This window comes from Penicillium riverlandense (genome assembly GCF_028828495.1).
Source record: "Penicillium riverlandense strain IBT 135883 chromosome Unknown utg000008l_segment0_segment0, whole genome shotgun sequence".
Taxonomy (NCBI): domain Eukaryota; kingdom Fungi; phylum Ascomycota; class Eurotiomycetes; order Eurotiales; family Aspergillaceae; genus Penicillium; species Penicillium riverlandense.
Window position 1 is genome coordinate 2,755,757 of NW_026643199.1, and position 14,054 is coordinate 2,769,810.

The following is a 14,054-nucleotide window of genomic DNA, read 5'->3' on the forward strand; positions in this document are numbered from 1 at the left end:
TTCATACCATTTGGTTTTTGTTGATGAGTCTGGATGTGATAAGCGGGTGGGTTATAGGCGGACCGGTTGGTCACCACTCGGCGTGACACCAGTCCAAGTGTCTAAATTTCATCGGGGCCAACGCTACCAAATACTACCAGCCTATGCTCAAGACGGTATTATTTTGTCTCGTATTTTCAAAGGTTCAACGGATGCTGCGTTCTTCGAATCGTTTATTGAGCAGCTTCTCCAGCATTGCGGGAGGTGGCCGGAGCCAAAATCCGTGCTTGTTATGGATAACGCATCTTTCCATCATTCGGACCGAGTCAAGCAGTTATGTTTTGACGCGGGAGTCAAATTACTGTATCTGCCGCCTTACTCTCCGGATTTCAACCCCATCGAGGAGTTCTTTGCGGAACTCAAGGCTTACATCAAGAAAGCTTGGTCAGCGTATGAAGAGAATCCAGACGAAGAGTTTGATGCCTTCCTTCGACGGTGCGTGCATCATATTGGTGCAAAACAACAGAGCGCCGAAGGCCATTTCCGACATGCAGGTATAACGATAGAAAAGGCATGAGTGGCCGCCGTACTAGACAGTGTGTGCAGCAAGGAGCACAAGCCAGGTTGCGTGTGCAATAAACCCTTATGATCCACTATCATGCTGGCTTGGTTTGTTGTTCCGCTCGTCGATCAATAGTACTTTGTGTTGGGAGGAAGACCTTGTGTCTTGTCCTCACTCTGGAGGTTATATCTGTTAGATTAATGATGTTTATGACAAGGAAGCAAGACAAACCAAAAGTTTTCCAAAACTCTTAACAAGTTCGGTTTCATATTCGCAATATGCTCTCTCACGAGGACCCATATTGCTGAAAGTTGTCGCAACATCAAAGTCAATCCATACAATTCGGTCACCAGACACAACAAGCATGTTCTTCGGGTAAATATCATGGTGATGGACAAAAGCACCATGAATCTCTTTTATGCCATCAACCGCATCGCGAAAGAGATCTTCCGAATAATTCTCGCAATTTAGTCTTTCCGCATCCGGCAAGTACTCAAGCAGGATCGCCCTTGGTTGGAATTTATCGCCGACGAAATGTCTAAGCGGTGGGTGGAAAGCGGACGGATCAATTCGATCGATGTAGCCGTGAAAAGCCGGAACAAAGCCACCATCACAAACGCCGAATTCATGAAGATTGTTATAGGCGTTCAATTCGCAGCGAAAGCGGTTTAAATCTCGGCCTTTTTTCGTGTACCCTGGGTCACCATTGTCATGGAACTGGTATGTCAGCTCGCCCTTGGATGGCAAAATCGAACTCACAAGCTTCATAGCATATTTCTTCCCAACTAGCTGTATCTCATATATCGTGGAAGTCTTTGAGCGACTGACCTCCCTTCTGATGTCAATATCGGAGGGACCTAGGTTTAAAGAGCAAGCACTCTGCGAATGCATGGTCGTTGAGTGAGCTACATCGAGTCAAAGCTGAGCGAAGGAGGTGTTGGTGAGGAACCGGAAGGCTTGGCCGAAATAGCGCGCCTCCTTGAATTACGTAAGAACAAAATGTCATGTGATGGTGTGAATCTAATCGCCCCCTCATTCTTGAACCATGGTCCACATGGTCATCCTTTCGATCTTACACAGAACTCATGTATTTATGCGGCAACAGATGGAAACTCAAATGCAAACGCTTCTGAACTACCTCTCTATCGCCCTCCCGACAATACCAACTCAAGGGACTACACCTGGCCCAAACACCACAAATCCCCAGTACGATGCGGACGATATTACTCACATTGTCCCGTGGTCAGAATTCAGTTATTCTACTATCATTCTACAATACGCAGAATTATTAAATACAAAGCGGATCAGGCCTGACCCTTTTACATCTCCACCTGCCCCACTCAAAGATGAAGCAACCTTCCATCTTCGTTTCTCTGATCTAGTTATGAATCGTGTTCGACGCGCCCTTCGAGCTGGGTTCGAACAGCTCTCTCCGCAGCTTGCAACACATCGGCTCTCTGAAACTACAATAGACGGAGGGGGTTCCGCGAGGATAGTTGACCAGTTCAGGCCTGATGCTGCGTTTATCGTAGTTGGCGCTAGTCTCTCCACGGGTGTCAATCGAGCCCCTGGGGACTTGAAGGTGTCATGGAAGTGGAGATCATCAATGCAGTTTTCGCAGAACCTGGCAGACCAACGAGAGTACAAGCAGGTTTTGGCGCAAGTGAACTTCTATATGGACCAGCACAACGCCCGGCATGGGTTTATCCTCTCAAATCTTGAGCTTGTCGCAATCAAACGGCTGGATAGAGATGGCCGCTTAGCCGTCGCTACACCTGTCCTGTGGGCCAGTGGAGGTGCTGGACGCCTCTCGGTTTTATTAGGATTATGGTATCTCGGAATGCTAGCGGCAGAAGACAATCACTGGGCTCTGGACTAGGGTAAACTGGATAATCCCAATCCTAATTTGCTAGTTCAGATGTATTGATACCCGATTCTGTCAAAACCTAGCCTTCATACCCGAGATATGCAAGAAGGCGTTTAAGCCCGATACTACTTTGTGATTGGCTGGTAGCCAGCGGTAACACGTGAGCACGGATTTTGTAAAGACCATTAAGCGCACTTGTCACACACCGCACTTAAACTAATCCACACATTTCTCTCGTTACCCAGCAGCATTATAAGCCTTATTTGACATCTGGATCTTGAACTCCTTCACTTTCGCCTCTTCAATGTATAAATATGAAACATACAAACGACTAGAACCAGAGGCCACTTCCGGAATGGAAAAACGCTCGGCACTGAAGTTAAATCGTGTAATGAATCAATGATTATGCTGCTTAACACCGCCTGCGCTGTGTCTTGTCCACAATTTCGGTACGTGTTGTCCGTCTGATTCGCTCTTGCAATGAACATGCCCACACGAAAATATCAAGGGCGAAGGATTGCAACGTGGTGTGAATTCGATTGATAAATTCCCCGTAGATCCAAATCCTGTGAGTTGCCGGCCGTCAGATATTGCCAGAGACGTGTTCATTATTTGGCCAATCGAGCGTATGGAGCCAGGCGAGTCAAGGGGATGGTGAAGCCGTGCTGTAGTCATTGGGGCTTGGAGACTTTGCACCAACTGGGATACGTTTTTACTGAACTGGGACACTTGGTGCGAGAGCTCATCCATCCTCTGCGCATGACGTTTACCCTCTTTTTCGATGCGATCTGTAGCAGACCTGAAATCATAGTTTAGACCTTTTTGTCCAAGAAGAGAGGCAGGCATGGACTGACCATATAAAAGTGCTCAAGAGGAGATTGATCGAATCCGTATGGATTTGAAGCTTCTGCCGATACTCGGTCAAGGAGTCGCCTCGTAGATCCCATAGAATCCTCTTCCATTGGATCCTGACTTGGGCCTTGAACTGTGGAGAAAATATTACACTGGCGACCGTGCACGAACTGCGGGGCGCATGACGAGGATCGCCGGCCGCTTCTCGATATTTGGCCGTGGCATTATCAAGCTCCTCTAATGTCTCCTGACAGGACCTGATCATGTACCCCAAGTGTTGATTGATCAGGGCCGCAACAATGTCGGGTTTTGAAGCGGTCCTGACCACCATAGACTCATGTTCTCTATACAGATGGTCTAAGGCACAGCAGAGGCCGAACAATGCATCCTCGAGCTCTTTGAGTTCGCGAGGTGCTCTCTTGCGTCCATCAGTGACGGAAGAGAAAAGGCGATGTGCTATCTGGGTGCAGAGAATTATGTCTCCGACAGAGAAACCAAATGACATGACAAACACACCGTGATATGCGGTAGAGGAGAGGGGTGGAGCAAAAAGGGGCGTGGAAAATACGAAGGAAGTATGTGGTTGTAAGGACTGATCCAGTGAGACTGGCTGTAGAGTACAGTAGCAAAGAAGGGGGGGGGGGGGGGGGTGGGGGCTTGAATTACTAAAATCAAAGGGGATCGACAAGTCTTGCCCGCCCTCCTTTACTGCACTGCCACGTTGCCAAGACCCGCGCTCTGCGCCCAGGTGTGCCAATCAGATAAGTCCAACAGATCACTGTACAGGAGTTACCGTCCTTTTGAATGTACCTGGTATGGCATTGTCTCTAAGAGGTTCTCTAAAATAGTCACAGTGAGTAGATTCTACGCCTGCTGCCTCACAAGGGCCATTGAGAAAGGCTTGGTAGGGGGCACAGAGAGTAGACTCCATTAAAAGTGGAAAAGGCGAGTGAGGCAAGCAAGGACAGTGGTGTTGCAAAAGTCTGCGTCACTGACTGCGAAGCCGACTACGTCTTAGTGCCGAGCGTTTTTCCGCTCCGGAATGGTGGAGTAAGCGTCACAAAATCAAAGGATGTAGATAAAAAGTAAATAACCAGTACACGCGCAATATTCTGGGATGATAATAACCGATAATATCATGTAACTATTACAGACCAAGGCCAATATGCATTACACCTCCTCAACCAACAGAAATATCATGCCTTCAGATAACCTTCCGTGGAGCCAGCCGCACGCGGGGGACAGTAAGAAAATATAGCTATTACGTCTATTCGGAAAGGTTGAGAATTTGTTCATCGGTCGGGTTCAAGCACATGTTCGAGTTCTTCACAGTCGCCCATTCGTTTATGTCGCGCAGGAAGCGACGGGCAGTTCCAATTTGGATCCCACGCTGAACGTAGAAGCCAGTGTCGCAGTCCTCGAGTATTAGTTCAAGATCTAGGTGGTTTTCCAGAGTCACTTGGCAAATTCTCCGGAAATCCGCTTTGTATGCCTCGTCGGTGGCGCGTGATTCCAGCCATTTGCAGTATTCCCTAACGGCTTCTTCACGAGGCCCGGGAATTACGACATGCTCGTCTGATAACGGCCTGGGCAGAGACGAAGTAAGCGTCGAAGTGTTCCCTGCTTGTGCTGGCAGGACATTGATAATAGTTGGATATTGTTGTGCGGTAGTTGACAAGTCAGTCTTTTTCGTCTTTTTTCCTGTCTGGCTTTCCAGGCTTAGGTCTCGACGAATATCACTGGGGACATCACCATGACCATCTAGGACGCCACCATCATCGACATAGCCAATGAGTCGTTCTAGATGTGAGCTCCTGAGTTTGTAATGTTTCTTGTCCTTCGGGTCTTCCCAGCACCAATCAGACTTCAAAGGGCATGAGCGGACATTACATCGCATAAGCTCATATACACGACTCCAAGTTGAGGGTCGCCCAGTACTCTCTTCCTCCGCCTCAATGTGTGCCTCACGGTCAGCCAACATCCTGCTGGTTGCGGACACACGGCCTCTCTTTTCAACTCTTCTTGAGGAAGGCATGGAATGGCCATCATCATCCTCCCGATAGTTGAAGGCAATATCGATCGTGAGCTTCCTGCCAATACGAAGCAAGTTGCTCCATTTACGAAGCTGCTTCTCAACTGGTTTCCAGTTGATATTAGTGGAATTATAAAAATTTTCGAGATTTCTCTGAGACCGGTCGTTCACTGATATAGTGACAGCCGTGCCTTCAGATCGAACTCGCTGGTGACGCTTCTTTTTCGGTTGCAGCATATCTTCGACATCTGCCTTCAAACTTTCTTCCCAGTAGTCACTGGGGGCTACAACCAAATCTTCTTCGGTCACTTTACCTACCGTCTTGCGGTTGAGTATAAGCTTCCATGCAATTGTGTAGCAGACATATCTCGGAGGCTGCTCATCGTATTCGCCGTCTGGTCTCCATTCAACCAATGGGAGAAATTTGAGTTGATCCGACTGCAGCTGGTCCGTGGTACAATCCGGGGCAGGGCTGGGAGAGTACAGGCTAGCGCCACTAAAGTTACCGGGCGTGGGGGCATATTGAGAATTTTCGTCCCATGGGTCGACCACTTGGGGTTGATAGGCATCGTCACCAAAAAGGCTATTGGTCATCGTGAAGATCTTTCGTACGAGGGGTGGCCTAAGCAGAACTGGAAGGGGTTAGCTAGTAATCCCTAGTGTCCAGTAAGACCCAAAGCCGGTGGGCGACGATAAGCAAGGTGGAGATCACGTAAGAAACAAACCATACTGTTGAGCCGTGCTATCAACTTGACCCCAAGATGGACGCCCACGAAAGCGCCAGGCCTTCTACAGTGAAGCAACTGCGAGATAGTCACAGAAGAGGATTGTTGACAAACTGCCAGGGGGAATCTTGTTTGCTAAGTTTGCATGGAACCTTCTAGTCACCCACCCCATGATTCCAAGATCTAGAACCCGTAACTGCCATACCGGTATACCGGTATAATAAAAATTCCGGTGTCGACTGACCAATATTTACAAAACATGTTATTTACAGGCAGTTCATATTGGGTTTAGCGCATCATGTGATTAGGGTTTGAAAGAGCATCTCTGTGTTTCGAACATGGAAGGCAATAACGGTCGCCACTGTATTACTACAGTAACTTACTTTAACCCTTTCAAAGACAAGGACTCCTGTAAACGTTGAGTATCATTATCAGGTGAGTATGTGGACATAGTATAATGGTACTTGACCAATCAAGGTAGAAATCAAAATCAAGCAAGCAATCAAGGGAACATAGATACTGAGTTTGGAAAGAAGTTTCGTAACTATCATGATAGAGCTCATTGAGTTTTGTGCGGCATATCCCAAAGCTTACCAGAAAAAACCCCCCTTCCGGGAGCCAAAATACAGTACATGAAAACTATGAAGACCTCCATCTTCCTATCCTTCAAACTCACTTGTTTCATCCTTCTCTTGTTTCAATCTTTTGATCGAATCGTGTCCCACAAGGTCGTTTCTCTGCCTTTTGGTTCTCTCATTGCCGGCAAAAGCTGCTGGGTTGTCTGCCGGAAACGGCTGATTTGCGTGCCGTTGTATTAAATCCTCCAATTCCGTATAACTAGTTGAAATTGCGGTTGGAGAAAGGTTATCAAGGTCATTGCGATCGAGGTGGGCATCTAGACGTAGTGGATCTTGTGCGGACTCTGAATGAGACTTATTGACTCCCCGCGAGCGACTTTCCAAGTCTTCCGTACGATCGATACCTTGAACACAATCATGTGCTACCGACAAATTGGAGTCGTTACCTCTATTGCTACAAGCACTATGAGGTATTTTTACATGCGAATGTCCTTTTTCTTTTTTCACGTTTCTCATTCCCTCGTTACAATGGAAGATCAATGCGGCTGGGGAAGGATAGAAAAGATTAACATTAGCGAAAACTGGAATATCCGTTTTCCAATCGAAGGGTTTCTTACTATTCTCTAAATCACTCGAGGTTTCGGGTCTCTCCTTATCTTCAATTTTCTCTGCCACGGAACTTTCACTTTCGTGTTTTACGAAGGGAGAATTACCGCTTGTGGGCACTGAGAAAGAATCTGTGTTGACTGGAGAAGTAGCAGCGGGGGGAATCCCAAACAATGCATTTTCCCTATTCCTTGCGACCATAGGAAAGCAGGGCTGTTCATCTGATACTTGAAAAAAAACTTCGTTCTCGCCCTCGGATACTCGCTTGCGTGGACAATCACACTTAATCTCATCTTGTCGAAAAAGGAGCCGGTCTGATTCCAGGTAGCAAGATGCGGAATGGAGGATAACAATATATTCCACACAAGGACCGAAAGTCCGCGAAAACGCGCGACTAAAACCGTCATCCCAAAGCACGTGGAATAACATGTTCCCACTTGGAATCATACGGATGGCACGAGGCATCTCACATAGCTTTTCTCGACAAGTGCGAAATAAAGTGTAAGTCAGTTCCTCCGCTGGAAGAGGCGACCTGGACTTGAGCGTGGGCTGAATCAGCGCCAGAGCGCGCTGATAAATCTCCTCAACTAAGTGGTCACAAAAGAATGACTGCGAGTGACTAGGAGGGAAATTCGTCCCAACTGTACATCCACTGGTTAAGTGGGCGCGCTTGCAGTCCAGCCACTTCTCATGGACGTACAGAGTATTTCTATCTTTTAGGAACGCGATGTTTGTTTTCTCATTGTCAGAGCTAACATAAACGAGGCGGACTGTCTCCGTCAATGGCTCCGCGAGGAGAATTCCCCGCAATGCTCGGTCCATCTCCTGTGCGAATTGCGTCTCTGGAAGCTTGACAATCTCAGACTCACCGAGGCAGCGCCGAAGCTCTTCGTTGGGAGTAAGGATGAGGTGGTGATCTCGAAGAAGCTGCCAAAGGGAGGTAGGAATTCGACACGGTTCTTTTTTGAGCTCTTTTCGAATTACCTCAGAAGTCTGGATCTCTGTTAATATCAGCTCACTAAAAGACATTAGGAATTTACCTGATTTTCTTGAATTTTAGCATAGTAGAATGCTGAGTTTTCTTTGGCCTCATCCACGAGTACTGCCCAAATTTTTTTGGCAGTACTTTCGGTCACGAACTGCGCAGCTGACCTCACATCCCTTGCTGTTGGATAATGTCGAAGTAAATCCACATAAACGGAGAGGACATTTCTATCTCCCCTTCCAATAGAGCTTGACCAGATATCAGCGATAACTTTAGATTCTTCGAATCCAGTAATCTGCCGCCGATCTCTGGTAAACGATCCGTCTACCAGATTGTAGCAAGCGCGAAACCTGTGTTCCTCGCTGTCATGTAAAGATACCTGGACTCCTTTCGAATACAGCTTCCCAGAGAAACGATCGTCTAAGATCAAGTCTCCGCCCAACGTGTGGACGATTTGGGAAGGCGGCCTGACGTCTATCGTGACTTGCATCCAGTGCCAAAATTCGTCCGTGGTCATTTTTGGCTCTCCGTTGTGGAGGCCTTTCCTGATAACAAAGGAAACATCCTCCCATATATGAGCCATGAGTTTCCGATCCTTTTTGTCTTCTTGGCGTTTCTCGGACGCTATTTTTTGTCGTTGTGTTTTGGTTTTGCTCGCAGGGCTAATTTGGCAGTAAAAATTTTGATTTGGCTTGCCGCGGAAGCCAAAATTCCAGTAGCAACTGTTCGAACACGCTTTAACATGATAGCCATTGCGACATAACACCAACGCCGCTAATTTTAGGCCTTCACCATGTCTACCTGTCAATCGCTGATCGGTGGTCTTGGTTGTGTACCCTAATTCTAGGCATTTCCGGTCAAGTGTCGCGCTGAAATTAGTTAATTCTACAATGCCTGTCAATTTTTTAAACCGAATAAATCCGGCATATTGAGACGTCTCTGGTGGGTTGCGCCGATCTGGTGCGTTCCGTATTGTGATCATGATTTCTCTATCCGTCTCCTTTACACTTGGGCAAAACCCAAGCAAGGATAGTCTATGAGTGGCTACTATAGAATCTTTCCTGTATCTTGATTAGTACAAATGTTTCACAGCCAAAGACGCTTGCACAATTTCCTAACATCGGCCTTACCAATTTTGATAGAGCTCTCTAAATGCATCATATGGCCCCCAGTCGTGAGCGTATGATCGCGTTAAGCCCAAAGGCTGAGTGGATGCTCCCAGTGCATTCTTTTCATCTTCCGGACAGTCTACATCATTGTCGTGCAGTCCCTGGTCAATGAATGACGTTCTCTCAAGATCCAAACCCATTTTGAAACATCTATTGTGGGTTCTCGTTATCACGATGCAGAGGCAGTCGAGGAGAAGTGTCCTTTTGAGTTAAGCTGAGAATAGCTCTCACTAGCTTCTTCATACCTTCGTCTTGTTCAACGCAGACGGGATCTCTTAAACAAGACTTCAATTGCTTACGTTGACGAAAAAGCCGGATGATTATTTCTCTTCAAATATTATCGCCTGTACAACATAAAAGCGTAAATGTGGTGTGCGATCGTTCCAACCTTCCAAAAACAAATGTCGTAAAATGGGAAATGCCAATGATGTAGCCGAAGCCTAATGAGTAGAAAGAAAGTGACGTGAACGAGCCGTCTACACTTCTCCTTTTCGCCGGACTGTGGATTGTAGGGTAACGCTGTATCCAAGACAGGTTGGAACTATAGTCATAAGTCACAAAAGCTCAACAAGCGTAAAATTAATTAGAATAGGGACACAAATAACCTAAGAGTTTATTATGCGGGGCAAAAAAAGAAGTCCAAGTTAACTTCTAACCTTGAAAATTTCCATGGTCGACTCGAAAGGAGCCAAACCACCCTTTGCCCTTTTCTCGTTCTCTCCTTATTCAGGCTTGATAAAAGTTTAGGGCTTCTAAACAGATAGTTATTCCAGCCCTGCTGGAAATAAAATGTCGATACTTCACTGATGCTGTTCATATCCAAATAGTACTTTCCCTCCTGCTACCTTTATCGGATAATAGGGCACAGTTTCATGAGGCAGAATTAGAGAGTCCTTGCGAGGGAGACCAATAATTACAACATTCGGCATGTATATAAAATACTAGCCAAATCTAGGTGACTATCTATGTCGAAGCGACAACGTCAAATCGACCGGCAGTAGCAGCAGAAGTTCCATATCAATATTTTGCTTTCGGCTTGCAACCATGAACTCCCAGGTCTTTTGGAAAACACCCACCGTCCTTGAAAGTATCAAAGAGCAGCCAGAAGACGACGAAGGCAGTATAGACATTGAATCCACTGACGGCGAGAGTGAATCCGATTACTCAGCGACAGAGTCGGATAAAGAATTTATAGTCTCAGACTACTTGGGGCATGGTCAGGATGAAGATGAATCGGAGTATGAGCCACCAGACGTAGAGGCAGACGAGCTGTCCGATAGCACTGATGAAGATGAGGTATGTCTTCTTCCATAATTTGAAAATCGTTTCTAATGACAAACAAGGACGACAGTATTGAAACTGAGATACTGAATAAGCGAATTGTTTACCGGCAAGAGGGCCCAGTTACGCAATATATGGTGAAGTTCTGGGTAGATGAAGATCACATTCCTTTCCTGTCCGAGTATATGCGCGCGTGTCAGGAAAGCGATGGTGTTGGCCTTTCTGGTCAGAAACAGCGCTCATTTCCACAGCCATCCTGATTCATGTTTTCCATGACTTAGTAGGAGTAAGCAAGCATCAAGACACACAATTAGCTTAGTCTCTGCTTCTTTGCAATATGTTTTTGAATGTTTTTAATTGTACTGATGAAAAAATACAGCCTCAAAATATAAATCAAATATAGTCACTAATATCATGAATCTGCAAATGCAAAACCATGAAAGGCCGAGTAATGCTACAAATTGTCTTCTAATATGAAGAATCATAATTATAAATAAATATTGATCAATTTCTAGAAGAATAATTTTGGTGGGGGTCTTCAGCATAATCGGTCACGTCTCATTCAAAATCCAGATCCGATGCCAAGAAAGAAAGATAAAAAGGAATACGAAATAAACTATTAATAATGATAAATCTAGCGTAACTTAAGGGCCAAACTAGAGCAAGTCTCTTGCAGCTCTGTGATAAATCAATGCAATGTCATGGTAGCCTATGCAAATTCAAAGAAGCCATAATTTAGGAGGTAAAATCAACTTGAATCTTGAAACGACACTTCAATGCAGCTCAATAGTCCGAATCATTTGATTCTGGAGATGGCGAGGGAAAGTGCAAAGAATTCTGCTCTCGAGTGCTGATTGCCCTTGGATTTCCGCCTGGAGACAATGCTTTAATGATGTCCTGTTTGAATTGTTCCAACACATCCGGCAATTTTCCTACCGCACTTTCTACATCATCAAGACGTTTTGAGAGATCTTTTATTAAAGTGTTTGCGTCAGTAGCGAGATCCATCGCGCTCATGGCGATACCAACGGCTCCCTCGGAACTAGGCTCCTTTGATGACTTTGCTCTAGGCTCCTTCGACAATTTCGCTCTAGGCGCAGCTATTGCATTATCAGTATCATCAGTTGCATCGGATTCTTCTTCCTTCCGGTGGCATTTCGGATCTGGAGTTATCGTATTTTTCGATCTGGCCTTCCACGGAGGAGGTACGTCATCTCTCTTAGAGGTGATTTCAAGTATTTTTCTTGCGTTATTATCGATAGCTTGGACTTCCGACAATATAAGTAATTGGATACCATCCTTTTTAGAAACCTCGACAGGACAAATAGTGGTGGGAGATGTTTTCATTTTTCCTTCCCTTCGATACTCAGGAACTTTGTAGCAGCCGAAATAAAACCAGTTCAGCTCGCCGTAGTCTTGTGCGCGGAACTTTGGTCGCTTAGATGGGATCAGAACAAGCTTCTTCTGCTCGTCTATACTTTCCCATAGCTCCTTCCCTGCCTGCGATATCTCCTTGGGTCTCGCAAGTTCATAACAGTACTTCTTGTTATATTTTCGCTGGACACCATATAGACTCGAATACTCTATTGTTTCTTTTCCATCGTTTTCATCTTTCCTTACTCTCCTAATTGTCATATATTGAAAAAGAATGACTGTAAAATGCTGGTCACCCGTGATCTCCACGCACGCATTATGTTCTTGCCAGCGTTGAAGGATAGATGAGTTTACTGGTGAGTATTTGCGAGCGGCAAGACCGGAAGTTCTGTAAACATTGGGCTGTTGCGTTGCCCCATTTCTACCTAGAGCTGCTTCAGAGCCAGCTGCGGCAGATGCCTGCGCATTCGATGCATCTTCATGCAGACTTTGCTCAGCACTCTCTCTGGCACCTTCACGATCATCGGCAGATCTTTCAGGTACGTTTGACGAATCCACGTCCATATCTGGATTCACCCCTTCATGGGTCAAAGACTTCAGCTCTGTTTCAAGTTAGAACTTATTTTCTAGTGTAATTACCTTGTTACCTACTTTGGTGAGCCTCTTCTGCTCGATCTACGCTGTTTGCCACTCCGTAAGTCACGATTAAGTTGGCTATGTCATTGACTGGTTCACTTCCCGTATATCCGGGCAATTTCAAGTCTCTGACGTCCGCTGCTTCTATGTGCTGAACTAGGCTTCGAATAGCTTCATTTAGCCTTTCCTGCTGCTTAGGAGATAATTCCTTTTTGCCCTCTTTGATATCTTTAGGCAGGTCTGTGGTTTCCTTCCCGCCTTGACCTATGTGCGTCAGAAGGCCACAGTTAACCAAATGAGCGTAAAGTTCTGTCTGAGGATTGTGATCCATTGGTAACTAGTATTCCTTAGGCAACAATCACAATGAATTTGACAATGGTTATTCTTATCTTCTGATGTTAAGGGGCAGCATGAGCATAATTTATATCGAGAGAATACTTCTATCCGGAAACTTCCCAGTGCTGAAATGAATGACGCCGTGAAGGGAAAAAAGAATTCTGCAAACTAAATTAAATCTAGGTTGACCTGCAGCCCAATTTAGGTATGAAAATGGATGGGCGAAATAGAGTTCTTCTGCACATACCGAGAAAGGATAGGTAAAAAATATATTCGACTGACTTTTGATCCATATCAAAACTTAGAACATGCTTAATATCCGCAATTTTCAACTCAACGGATTTTAGAAGATAGTTTAGAATTGCAGATTGTAGAGATACACAAATATTTAGGGGCCAAAAGAATAAAAAGTACGTGTAGAAATAAGAGCAAACCACGCCAGCCCGACAAGATCACCCTGATTCAAGGACGATTGAACTAGAAGGTGATGCTGAAGTAACGCCGAGTTTAGTTAAGGTCCATCAGCAGGTGTGACTAGTCGCTTACTCTTTGCAATTCTTTGATTGACTGGGCAGAGGTTGTCCGTGACAAGAAGTCAACTGCGTGTGAATCGGAGGGCCATTGGTCGAGATTATCGATACCAATAGCCCCGTCGGCTTTAACGTACTTTTGCATTAGCTCCATGACTATTTTTGCTAGATCAAAAATATCCGAGGTCTGCTTTTCTTCCGATTTGCGCCTCTGACAGTATTCCAGCCGCCCTAAGAAATGTGAGTGGAGCTCAGTAGTATCTCTTGTGGTATACTATACCAATTCGAACATTGCCAACCAGATCCATTAAGATGCTAGAACAAATAAACATATGATGCTTAAAGCCCTGCGCAATTATAAATGAAAGGCCATTCAAAGTCTATATCTTATTTAGTATAGGATTTTAATGTTAGATAGCAAAACAAACCTGCGATAAAATGACTCCCAACTCGTTCTCAGTAGGAAAAAGTACGGAAGCAACAAGGTGTTCCATTGTGAGTGGATAATGCTCAGATAGAACGTAGAGTAAACTGTCTTCCTC

At 45.5% G+C, this 14,054-nt stretch overlaps 6 protein-coding genes across 6 annotated transcripts; 2 read left to right on the plus strand and 4 right to left on the minus strand.

Moving 5' to 3' along the window:
• Nucleotides 1-669: 669 nt before the first annotated feature.
• On the minus strand, nucleotides 670-1,432 carry N7474_010101 (uncharacterized protein; the record flags this gene model as incomplete). The annotated part of the gene is made up of 2 exons (XM_057201511.1): nucleotides 670-717; nucleotides 773-1,432. The coding sequence occupies 2 exons, from the start codon at nucleotides 1,430-1,432 to the stop codon at nucleotides 670-672; spliced, it is 708 nt and encodes a 235-aa protein (XP_057049498.1).
• Nucleotides 1,433-1,586: 154 nt separating this feature from the next.
• Nucleotides 1,587-2,420, plus strand: N7474_010102 (uncharacterized protein; the record flags this gene model as incomplete). Its single annotated transcript, XM_057201512.1, has 1 exon — nucleotides 1,587-2,420. One exon carries the CDS (start codon nucleotides 1,587-1,589, stop codon nucleotides 2,418-2,420), a length of 834 nt encoding a protein of 277 aa, XP_057049499.1.
• Nucleotides 2,421-4,527: 2,107 nt separating this feature from the next.
• Nucleotides 4,528-5,886, minus strand: N7474_010103 (uncharacterized protein; the record flags this gene model as incomplete). The annotated part of the gene is made up of 1 exon (XM_057201513.1): nucleotides 4,528-5,886. One exon carries the CDS (start codon nucleotides 5,884-5,886, stop codon nucleotides 4,528-4,530), a length of 1,359 nt encoding a protein of 452 aa, XP_057049500.1.
• A 1,934-nt stretch (nucleotides 5,887-7,820) lies between these two features.
• Nucleotides 7,821-8,703, minus strand: N7474_010104 (uncharacterized protein; the record flags this gene model as incomplete). The annotated part of the gene is made up of 3 exons (XM_057201514.1): nucleotides 7,821-7,842; nucleotides 7,902-8,194; nucleotides 8,242-8,703. 3 exons carry the CDS (start codon nucleotides 8,701-8,703, stop codon nucleotides 7,821-7,823), a joined length of 777 nt encoding a protein of 258 aa, XP_057049501.1.
• A 1,696-nt stretch (nucleotides 8,704-10,399) lies between these two features.
• Nucleotides 10,400-10,896, plus strand: N7474_010105 (uncharacterized protein; the record flags this gene model as incomplete). The annotated part of the gene is made up of 2 exons (XM_057201515.1): nucleotides 10,400-10,651; nucleotides 10,699-10,896. The coding sequence occupies 2 exons, from the start codon at nucleotides 10,400-10,402 to the stop codon at nucleotides 10,894-10,896; spliced, it is 450 nt and encodes a 149-aa protein (XP_057049502.1).
• A 523-nt stretch (nucleotides 10,897-11,419) lies between these two features.
• N7474_010106 (uncharacterized protein) lies at nucleotides 11,420-12,977 on the minus strand (the record flags this gene model as incomplete). The annotated part of the gene is made up of 2 exons (XM_057201516.1): nucleotides 11,420-12,612; nucleotides 12,662-12,977. 2 exons carry the CDS (start codon nucleotides 12,975-12,977, stop codon nucleotides 11,420-11,422), a joined length of 1,509 nt encoding a protein of 502 aa, XP_057049503.1.
• Between the last annotated feature and the right edge of the window lie 1,077 nt (nucleotides 12,978-14,054).